This window comes from Symphalangus syndactylus, chromosome 24 (genome assembly GCF_028878055.3).
Source record: "Symphalangus syndactylus isolate Jambi chromosome 24, NHGRI_mSymSyn1-v2.1_pri, whole genome shotgun sequence".
In the NCBI taxonomy this organism is placed as follows: domain Eukaryota; kingdom Metazoa; phylum Chordata; class Mammalia; order Primates; family Hylobatidae; genus Symphalangus; species Symphalangus syndactylus.
Window position 1 is genome coordinate 9,230,091 of NC_072446.2, and position 11,005 is coordinate 9,241,095.

Genomic DNA, 11,005 nt, shown 5'->3' on the forward strand with positions numbered 1-11,005 from the left:
CCCGTGTGCACACTTGGAACCACGTCTAAGTCCTTGCCGTCCAGAGGCTTTTTCTCACCACCCACGCTCGTCCTCAGCCCTTCCTGCCTTCATGCCCGAGGCTCTGCCCTGGGTAGTAGGTCTGCCCTGGGTGGAGGCTCTGCCCTGGGTGGAGGCTCTGCCCTGGGTGGTGGGTCTGCCCTGGGTGGTGGGCCTGCCCTGGGTGGTGGGCCTGGTATGGCCAAGGCAGGTGCAGCCCTCCTGGGCCCTTCAGTTGGCTGGGGAGAGAGCTGACCAACAGTCTCCATGGCGGAGAACAGGAGGGACCTGTCCTGTGATAGGGGAGTCAGGGAGGACTCTTGGGAAGATGGCCTTTCATTCAAGGCCTGAATGAGAATCAGCCAGATGTGCCGGGGCCAGGCAGGTGGGGACGAGTGCGCAGGGAGGGGCTCAGCATCTTCTAGAACCAATCACACATCTGCAGAGAGAAGACAGGGTAGAACCCTGCAGCCCCCTGGGGCTGAGACGGCGTCAGGATGGTATTCCAGTTGCCCCCATCCTTTCCCGAGACCCTCCTGGACCTGAGCTCTGGGATGCAGGAGCGGTGAGTCTGCTTTGCTTTGGTTTTCTGTGGGGCTGGCGGCACGTCCAGAAGACGTTTGCTGTGTTTAATGAGACTGGGGACAGGACAGTGGCCCCGGGCTCTGAGGTCCCTGCAGACCTGCGGCGTGGCCAGGTCTCAACTTTGGTCTCCGCACCTCAAAACAAGGGTGTTGACACAGGGTCTCTGTGACCTGTGGCAGCCCCGGTGTTCTGTCCTTGTCCTCACGGGACTCAGAGCTTCCCTCCACGAGATGCCGCTGGGCTCACCTGTCCTGGTGGCTTTCCTGAGCCAGGAATAGAGTCTTCACCTGACCTAACCTGAGGCCACGCCCAGGCCACTCTGAAGTGAGAGCCGGCGGCCTGGGGAGGTTCAGGGGCTCATAGGTGGCTGCGCCCAACCCTGCCACACTTCTCCTGGACCTATCAGAGGCGCGTGCTGTGGTCAGTGCCTGGAGACAGAGCAGCTCCAGGCCACCCACCCTTCTGGTCTGCAGCATCGCACCCCACACAAGGCCCCAGCACCACAAGCCCATTCTCCCCGTTCCTTGGAATGGACCCTGGTGGCAGCATCTACAGGGGGGTCCCAGGCAGCCTCACCGCAGACACCACGGAAGCACAGAAGAGCTGCCTTGTGCCAGCACAGGGCATGCAGGGACAGCTGGGTGCCCCAGCTGGCAGCCACTCTCCCCGCAGGCAGGGTCTAGTGCATCCGTGTGCATGTCTGTGATTGGGCTTGGTGCTGGGAGCGTAATGAGGAGCCTCCCCGGCCTCCCCAGACCCTGTTGCTGATGGGGGAAGGACACGTGGCCATCATAACACATACATCACCAAACGTGGGCTTCCAGCATGGAGGAAGCAAATTAAACGCTGCAAATGAGCATCAGGGTAATTATCCCCACCAGGGCTGGGACAGGGTCCAGGCCTCCCTGAGAACGGGGCAGACGCGTGTCGAGTGCTTAAGAGACGGGGAACTGGGGCAAAGGTGCTGGTGCCACAACAGCCCAGACACAGAGGAGGGTCGAGGCTGCCCCACGTCCCCATCTGCTGCGAGGAAGAGAATGATTTGGAGAGGAGCTGAAAGTCAAGTGAGTGCAGCCCATGAGGGGAAGCTCGTTGGTTTAATTCCGGATGGTTAGGAGGCTCGGAGGCGCCATCCGAGCCATGAATATTCATGAGCCGGCAGCCTTGCCCAGGTAGCCGAGGCCGGGCTGGCGGCGGCTGCGTTGGCTCCGCTCATTTTTGAAACGACACAGCACTTGGGATTGGAGACGTGACAAGCTATTTGTAGACATGTCCTTGTTGATAAGGAAACAGCGCTGGTTGACAGAACTCTCCACCCTCCGGCACGGCTAGGGAGGACAGGGCTCTTCTCCCGGGGGTGGGGCGGGGGCAGCCGAGTCCCCGGGCATTGGGGACCCGGGTTTGGGGAATGGGGTGTCAAGAAGCTGTGAGGGTGGAGAAGGGCCCTGGGCTGGGTCAGGCTGAACTGGGTCCCTCTCCCCAGCCCTTGGCTCTGTCATCATGGGAGTAACAGAATAATAATGTCACCCCATACGCTCGTGACAACCCATCTGGTATGACAAATGTTAGAACACGCTGGAAGCTGACAAGGGCTCCGTGCTGCAAACGACCCCTGCCCCCCAAAGCTATGCTCAGAAACCCAAGGCAGGTGGGGCCTGAGCTGTCCCTCCTGCTCAGGGGGCAAAGTCCCGCGAGGGCAAGCTGGCACTCACCCACCCACCAAGGACCCAGGCCAGCTCACAGGGACCTGTCCAGCTGGGTCCCGATCGATACACTCCTCCATCTCCTCCCAAAGGCACCTTCACCCAGTTCTGGCTCTGGGCTCCCTGTAGGGGGCTAAGTGTCCAGCGTCCCCTTCCTGTAAGGAAGGAGACCAGGCTGGGGAGGGGCTTGCTGTGGGCCCCCAGCTGGGGCCAGGGCATGAGGGGACTCTGGCGTGGGGCACACTTGTGGTGGTCCAGGAGGGTGGGTGGGGCTGGGAATGAGGAGGGGTTGGCTGAGGTGTGGTCTTGGTCTTGCCTGGAGTGCTGGGGAGGGCAGGGCTGAGGAGGGACAGGTGGGAGGAGGCACTGAGTAGAGGAAGAGCTGAGCTCCTGGAGAACTGGGTGCGCCGCTCAGCAGGCGGGCAGGGTCCTCGGCACCGACGCTGCCCTGGGAGGGCAGGCCTGGCAGCAGGCGTTCAGGTGTCCTGCACTTGGCCGAGTGTGATTGAGCGGTGCCCTGGTTTCCCGACATTACAAGAGGTGCCCGAGTTGCAGGCTGCAAGTTCCCCAAGCGGCCTCAGAAGCCTGGGGTACCTGGTGCTGGGAGGCAGAGCCTGAGGATGCCCAAGGACCCCAGCGGCTGTGGGGATGAAGCCCACCCTCTGCCCCCACTTTCAGAGGAATATGCTGATGTGAAAATCCAATTGCCTGGCAGAGGAAACCTCTCCCTCTGAAATTAGCCCCTGGGCCTGGGGACCTGAGTTCCCATAACCACAGGCTGAAAAAGGCAGTGCTGCAGGGGGCCCCACCCCCGGATCCAGGGAAAACAACATGGAGAGGCTGAGGCTGCGGATGTGTGGGCCACCCCCCTCTGCACGGGACCCTCCCAGGCAGAAGAGCTGGGCAGGGGATGTTGGGGTAAATGAGCAGAGGCCCTGGGTCCGGGCTCTAGGGACAGAGGGCAGGGGTGAGGCCGCCTGTCAGCAGGTGACTGTCACACTCATGCCTGTGAAAACATGCTCATGTGCACACACATGCTGCATGCACACATGTGCACACACCCTGTTTGTGCATATACAAGCCCTGTGTACACACACCCCATGCACACATACTGCACACACACATCCTATGCGCGCATACACACAGGGCACATCTCATGAAGCACGTACCACGTGCACACACACACACTGTATACACATACATCTCATGAAACACAGTCCATGCACACACACGTGTGTGCACACGTGCCCTGTGCATGCATCTACAAGCCTGGTGCACCCACACCCTGCACACGGACATCTCATGCACACACACATCCTGCACACACACATCCCACGTACACACACAGGAAAATGATCCCTGCTTTGTGCCTCTGGGCCTGCAGCCATTCTGCTTTGGTGGAGATGCCGGGACTGTCCAGGGCTTCCTCACCTGCTGCAAGACCTCAGCCAGTTCAGGCCCCAGCGAGACCCTCTCCACTTGCAGGAGCCAGGCGGCCATCCTGGTCCCTTGGCTCATTCTCAGCAGCTGGGAGACACCTGCTGACACAGTTCACTTTGGCTGAGGGGGAGGGAGACCCCACGTTGCTGCCTTTTCCAGCTGGTGTTTGTGGGACATGGGTCCCCAGGAATTGTTCTGGGAAGTCTGGCAGGGAGTGTCCAGCATGGCCCGTGTGGCTCCCCAGGGAACCTTTGATTTTAACAAGGTTTGGGTGGTCTCAGCAGGGTGGGGAGGGGAAGAAAGCCCACTCAGGGTGCTAGTCCAGGGGTCGCCTCTCTGACAGTTCCCCCCCGTGTTCCCTGGGATGGGGGCCTTCTGAAGTTTGCAGCAACCTCCCTCGGTTAGAGATAGCCCTGCTTTCAAAGCCTCAGAGCCGGGACAAGCAACCCCAATTTTATGGGTGGGGAGGCTGGGCTAAGACAGGTGGGAGGACTTGCCAAGGGTCTAGAACCTGGAGGGGGCAGAATCAGGCCTGGGGCAGAATCAGGCCTAGGCCTGAATCTCCTGACTCGAGGTCCCGTGGCTCACACATACCCCAGAAAGTGGGGCTCTGATATGCCCGGGGAGGCTGAGGTGGGCTCTGGGTACATGCCCTAGGGAGGAGGGGCAGCCAGAGGGCAGGGTGTGAGGGCCACAGTGTGGCGTGATGGAACCTACCTGGCAGCCCAGGGCTGCCCCCAGAGCCGGCCCGGGGCCCAGGGGTCTCGTGGACACTGGGGGAAGCCACATCCACAACTGCAGGGGTCTCCTCTCTACTGGGGGCCTGGCTGGGGAACACGGGAGAGGGCAAGGTGACTTGGAGGCGAAGGAGGAGGAAGAGAATTTCCCAGAACTCAGCACTCTCCTTGGAGGGGTCACTGGATCTACAGCAGGTCTTGAGGGTCATCTGAGCTCCATCCGCCTCCGTCCTTTCTGGATGCAGAGGTGGCCTTGGAAGGGTGCAGGCAGGACATCATTAGCAGGCAGCCAGCTGGCTGGGACAAAGGGCTTTTCTGTGCCAGTGACCTGTTGGACGTAATTCCTCACAAAGAGCCGAGATGCACTCCCTCTCCTGATGCCTGCCCAGGGCTCACTGCTCAGGGCTGGGAATGTCCCCTGGATTGGGAGGGGGGTGCTGGGGGCAGCCTAGGGCTAAGCCCCGAGTGGGATTCCTGGCCCCTGATGTGGGTGTGAACCGATGACCCACGGCTCCCGGGGCTTGCCCCCTCCCCTGGCTGCACCACATCCGGCCTGGCCTCCGGGCCTGTCTGGACCCTGAAGCCATTGAACCGTGACCCTCAGATGTCGGCACACGGACTCCCCTGAGAGTGCAGAAGAACTGCTGGGTGGCTCCGGTGAGGACCCAGGAGCCTGCACGACCCCCTCTCCATCCTCACAACGGCCCAGTGACTCGGGGCTGGCGCCGACCCCACAGCTGAGGAAACCAAGGCCCAGAGAAAAAGATGACTTGCCTGAGGTCCCCTGGCAGCAGGGGCGCAGCCAGAGTTCAAACCCTCAGCTCGATGCCAACCCTCCCGCTGCATGGTCTCTGGGCCATCAGCGAGACTTGGAGGCAGACCTGGGTGCCCGATCGTTCTCATTCATCGCTGCAGTTTCACTGCGAGGCTGGAGCCGTCCTCTGGAGCGTGCTTATAGTGAATTAACTACTCAGCAGAGAGGCAGGGAGTGTGGAGGGAGGGACAGAAACACTTAGAGCCATGAAACCGGAGCCAATGGGAGATCAATAACTGTCTACAAAGAGCCTGGCAGGCGTCGCAGGGCAGGACCCAGCCCCCAGGAAGCCCAGGTGTGGCGGGAGCCCCTCAGAGCTTCAGGAGCCCCACTCAGAGGGCTCGGCGGAGAGGGGAGTTGCAGACAGCCCCGGCCCTGAGCCAGAGACACCTGGTGAGCCAGGACACCTGCGGCAGCTGCTGGGGCCAGCGGCAGACCCTCAGGCCCCAGCTGCGGACGTCAAGGATGTCCCCACAGGAGGAAATCCACTGTGGCCCCAGGCCCCGACCTTGACTGTGACCCCAGGCCCCGACCTTGGCTCGGCTTGGCCTCTGCTTCATGGCTTTGGTCGGGAAAGTGGGGATGAGCTGCTGGCGTCTTGGTGGGGAGGGGCCTCGGCTTCCAGTGCTGCCGTTCACTCCTCCCCAACAAGGAAAACCTTTGGTGATTTTCAGGTTGTGATGCGTGGAAGGAATCAGGCCTCTCAGCCAACCTTTCTGTCTCCCACTATCACCCCAGTGGCTGTGCCCTACAGCTTTTCAGCAAAGGCAGCTCCAGCAGGGCCCAGGATGGAAGCAGCTGCAGGTGGGGAAAGGGGGTGTGAGGAGGACACGTTGCCCCTTTGGCAATCCGGGCCCAATTCCCATGTTTCTCTTACACTTAACGGTCTTCAAAACCTGTGCTGAACAAAATGGACAAAGACAGGGGCTCAAAGATCTCTTCTCTCAGCCGGAGGAAAAGCACTCTGTTCCCTGCAGGGCAGAGCACCAGGAGAGGGCAGGGAGCCAAGCAGGGGGTGCAGTGGGGAGCACCTGGGCTCTGGTGAGGCTCCAGGAGGCCACTGTCATCCGTGGGGGGCTCATGTCTGTGAAGGGGCAGGTGACACTGCTCACTCGTGTGGCCTTTTCGTTTTCCCGCCTCAGAGGAACAGGGTCGGAGGGACGCAGGCCAGACTCAGGTGAGCAGCAAAGCGTCGTGCTCAGGCCTCACAGATGGGGTGCGAGTGACTTGGCCCCACAGAGGGTTTTGGTCCTGAGCTCAGGCCTGACTCTCCTGATAGCCCCAGAGGGAACAGCAGCCGGGAGTCCCACAGGGCCGGATGCGCTTTGCCTCCAGGGGGGCCCCATAGCAGGGCTGGCAGGGAGGGGTGCTTGGGGGCCGCCAGGCGGTGAGCATGACCCCCCAGTCCAAGGGAGGGCGAGGAGGCCTTGACAGACTCACGGAGGCTACAGGACAGAGTTACTCTCAGCCCATCCTGGTGGATGACAGCGAAGTCAATGTGGTGAGAACCGACAGCACTGAGCCCCTGGGGCCCCAGCATCTCTGCTCCCACCTGTCCTGAACCCTCCTCAATCCTCTCCTGGGCCCCGTGACTGCTTGCAGACATGGGTCCGCACTCCGGGGAGGGGTGAGGTGGCCGCTGGTAACAGGCCTTCTCTGGGCCAGCCCTCCCTTAGCCCTTGGACAGGCGTCTATCCATCTGTCCACGTGGTCACTGTGGCCCAAGAGCCAGGCTCTGCCTGCCAAGCCCAGACCTGCCCTCAGGGACTGGCACTATTGGCAGGTGGGGGGCAGCGGAGGCCAGCAGAGAGCAGACGCATGACGTTTGGTATGAAGAGTGCCAGGAAGACAGTCAGGCAGAGCAGGTGGGGGAGTGCTGGCCTTCCCCGGGCATCCCCTTTCTCTCAGGGGTGCTGGGTGGGACAGAGTTTCCACAGAGCAGGGTAGGGATGGGTGAGGCCCAGCTGCAGGAGGGGGAGGCCCTTGGGGGGGATGGGAGCACAGGCAGTGCCCCCTGTCCGTGGGCTGAGCCCACAGTGCGTCCCAGCACTGGGACCTGGGCTGGTGGTGCCTCCTGCCTCCCACAGCCATCTCCTTGAGTGCAGCTCAGGCTCAGCTGGTGCCCCCCAATGCTCTCACCTTTACTACAAACCCTTGGTTAACATGGGCAGGTAGAGGGCAGTGAGGGAGAGAGAAAAATCACCCCCAGAGCCGTCCTCCCGGGGGGAGCCAGTGGCAGCCTGGAGTTGGTGGTGACATGGGGGGGTGGGGTGGGGGGTAGAGGCTGGTGTCTGCAAGGGCCTGGTTGTGTCCCCCAACCCACCTGCAAGCCCCCTAGGGCGACTCAGGCCACGGAAGAGCTGCGCCCCCAAATCTGGTCTCACTGGACTTTGAATCCAGAGTTTGTTTCCCTTGAAGCAGCAATCTCAGGAGCAGCAGAGGCAAGGGCCAGGATGAGGAGTGGGAATCTAATTCAGCCTCGTGATGACTGGGTTCCCACAACAGCGCTCTCCAGCGGGCGCAGGTGGGAGGGAGGGGCTGTGCAAATAAACGAGTTAGACCCAATTAATCTTGCTGCATTAGTAAATCCAAAGGGAAAGCCGGCGAGTTTGGACAGATGTGTGTGAGCTTGCGCACTCGGCTGCAGGGCTGTGTTGCCAGAGCCCTGGGCATCCAGCTGGCCCGGCCTGGCCCCTGGCTCCCGGAGAGACAGGCTTGCTGGCCCTGGCTGAGCTCTCAGAGTGAACTCACCTGCGGGAATCTACCAGGGAGAGCCGCTGGCTTGAGACCATTTGACCCTGTGGAAGCCTGGGCCTGTTTCGTTAGAAAAGTGAGGAGGAGACAGAAAAGGCAAAGCTGGCTTAGCCTCAGAGCCTCTGCCAGGCTCCTGCCGAAAGGCTCACGGCCTCCTCCCCTGCACCAACGCGAGGCAAATTCCAGCCCCTGCCCCAGGCCAGGACACCAGGCTCGGGCTGAGCCCTGGCTGCGGTGGGGGACCCTGACCCTCCACATCAGCCCTGGGCCAAGTGGCTCTAAGCGGACATTTCTCGGGGCACTCTGAGGCTGCCTGCATCAGAGCTGCCAGCAATGGCTGGTGGAAGCCACAGATTTGGAGGCCTCACCCCAGACTGAACAGTCTCTGAGGGTGGAGCTCCAGAATCTGGAGTTAAACAAACTCCCCCATGCACAGCTGACTGGATGCCCGTGGCCCTCAGGCTGCCCTTCAGGGATTCACCCAGCTCACCACACGCCCCTCCCTCTGCTGTGACCCCAGATAACCTCCGCGGGAGGCCTCAATTTTAACAAGTCCAGGGCGAAACCATGAGCCCACACGCAGAAGCAGGGGCGTCCTCTTCCCAAAGGGGTCTTAGGTTTGCCACGGGAGGGTGAGGCACCCACGAGGGTGTGGAACCCACGAGGCGGACATCACTTTATCAGCAGATGAGCCCCGTTTCGACCAGCTGCCAAGTCAGAGAAACGATAACGCCGTTTCACAGGGGCTCCAGCAGGGACCGCAGCATGGCTGGCCCCTCCACTAACAAAAGAATGTGGAATTGGCTCTGCCAAAGGCGTTTGCTCTGCGACACCACAGGCAGGGGCTTCTCACCAAGGCGGGGCCTGAACCAAAGGGCAGAGGCCGCTCTATCCCATGTGGGAGCCGCTGGCCTTGCCACCTCTCCGTCCCCTTCCTGAGCATGGAGCCGCAGGGAGCAGGGGTGGGGTTCTGTGAGTGGGTCAGAGGTCAGAGGTCAGCATGCTGCCCTCACGGGGCCTCGGGGGACTTTGCTCTTCTCCCCTCCCTGTGTTTACCAGCTGCTTGCTCAGCCCAAATCTCCATCCAGCTTGGAACCCTCTAGTTCCTGGCGCAGAACTGGCCCATGGAGGGGCTTCATGTTGGCCAGAAGGACCAGGGTCTTGCACTGCCCAGGGGCTTGGGGAGAGCAAGAAGAGGAGGAGGAGGAGAAGCAATCCTTCCTTGGGGGACTTCAGTCTGCCTAGGGAAACAGGACCTTGAAACCGTCGAGGGTTGGATCTGCAGGGTGGTCTGAGGGAGAGCCGTCAGCAGGGTGGGTGGTGGACACCCGTGGCTCCAGGAAAGAGTTCAGGAGAGTAGACCTGGGATCTCCCAGGAGGCTGGCCCAGTAAGGGCACCTCAGCCCAGAACTACATCTGAGGCCAGCAGGAGGCCAGTCTGCAGACCCTAAAGCCAGATGGCCTGGGTGGGAATCCCAGTACTGATTGTGAGCTGCAGCAAGTTGCTTAGCCTCTCTGCACCTGCATTATCTCTGTGGTAACGTAGGGGCAATTGAAGAGCCCACCTCAAGGGCGCCGTGGAAGTGCAGGGGGTCCCTGCATCCAGCTTGCTTGGGCCAGCATCTGGGAAGGCCATAGAAGCAGGGCAGGTGTTGTCGCTGGACCGGCCACCGTGCAGCGGGTGTGTGTTCCGAAAGCTCTAATTGTAGGCACTGCCCACAGAGTGAGGAAGAGCTTCTGCCCGTCCCAGAGCAGGTGCATGAGGAGCCATGAGCTCAAACTGGAACTAGGAGTGTACGAGAGGTGGGCAGGGAGCGGGGAGAGAGGTGGGCAGGGAGCGGGGAGAGAGGTGGGCAGGGAGCCGGGAGAGAGGTGGGCAGGAGCAGTGGCTGCTCAGGGAAGCTGGGGGGAGGAGAAAGAAGGTGGGGGGTGGGGACAGGGGAGATGGGAGAGGCGATGGGAGGGGCAGGAGCTGTAGGGCTCCAGAGGCCTGTGCTGGAGAGGGGGTTGCTCCAGGGAACTCCTGACCGAGCCCCCTCGCCCGACCAGCAGCCTTGCAGCCTTGGAGGGAGGGGCGTGAATGCGGCAGGTCACGGGACCTCTCCAGCCCCTTCTGCTCTGCCCTCCATTACCGACGACGGAAGTCTCCGTTTTCGGGGGCTGTGTCCCAGCTGCAGAGCCTGAGGCTGGGCCAGGGGCGCGGCTGCAGGGATGGCTGGGTCTGATGTTTCTGCAGAGCCTTGCCCTCTCCTCCCGCACACGAGATTCAGCCGCACAAGGCGCCCCTCCTCCAACGCACCTGCTGCTCTGTGGGCCGCCACCTCGGCACCCACCTGAGGGCGGGGCCCCTCCTTGGGGACCGTGCGCCTGGGCTCCTCTCTGGACACCTCTTGGGTCTCGGCGGAGGTACCGGGGAAGGCGGGGGCGGCAGGCGGACAAACAGTCCTGAACGGCTCGCTGGGGAACAAGACCAGAGACGCGATTTTCAGGCTGCAGACACGGGCTGGCGCGATGGGGTAACCCAGATGTGCTAGGGGTGCCCCTCCTTGCGCCGGATCCCCTAGATGCGCCCCCCACCCCTGCAGGCAGGGAGCGGGCGCCCAGATGTGGGGAGGGAGGTCAGACTGGCTCCAGGACCCCCCAGTCGCACGCAGTGACCCCGGGGTCCCCGTCCCCGGCTCAGGCACGTCTCGAACCCCGGGAGGACAAGGAAACTTTACCCCCGCCCGGGGCCCAGCGCAGCCTCCCCGTCCCCCTGGGCGCGCGGTCCGTCCCCGCTCATTCTCCCCGGCCCTTGCTCCCTCCTCCCTTCTCTCTCTTCGTCCCCTCCCCCTCCTCCTCCCCCCTCCTCTTCTCCCCCCTCCCCTGCTCCCCCTCCTCCCCGCTCCCCTGCTCCCCCTCCCAGCCGGCTGAGGCGGGCAGGGCCGGGCGGGGCCGCGCCACGGAGCCCACAG

At 62.3% G+C, this 11,005-nt stretch overlaps 1 protein-coding gene across 2 annotated transcripts; it reads right to left on the reverse strand.

Annotated features, from left to right (window-relative positions):
• Positions 1 to 1,692: 1,692 nt before the first annotated feature.
• LOC134735930 (uncharacterized) lies at positions 1,693 to 5,583 on the reverse strand. 2 transcript variants are annotated; one of them, XM_063634214.1, is made up of 3 exons: positions 4,464 to 5,583; positions 3,738 to 3,847; positions 1,693 to 2,461 (listed from the first exon to the last, which is right to left on the reverse strand). In XM_063634214.1, the coding sequence occupies exons 1-3, from the start codon at positions 4,690 to 4,692 to the stop codon at positions 2,405 to 2,407; spliced, it is 396 nt and encodes a 131-aa protein (XP_063490284.1). In that variant the 5' UTR covers positions 4,693 to 5,583; the 3' UTR covers positions 1,693 to 2,404. The 2 variants fall into 2 exon arrangements, with proteins under 2 accessions (XP_063490284.1, XP_063490283.1); XM_063634213.1 differs by having other exon boundaries at positions 1,693 to 2,823.
• Positions 5,584 to 11,005: the final 5,422 nt, after the last annotated feature.

Coding starts and splice junctions, on each gene's coding strand:
- LOC134735930 (XM_063634213.1), bottom strand. CDS start 4,692: ATGACCCTCAAGACCTGCTGTAGATCCAGTGACCCCTCCAAGGAGAGT. Junction 3,848..4,463: donor GGGCAGCCCTGGGCTGCCAG/GTAGGTTCCATC, acceptor GAACTGTGTCAG/CAGGTGTCTCCCAGCTGCTG. Junction 2,824..3,737: donor TGGCTGAGGTCTTGCAGCAG/GTGAGGAAGCCC, acceptor TCGGGAAACCAG/GGCACCGCTCAATCACACTC.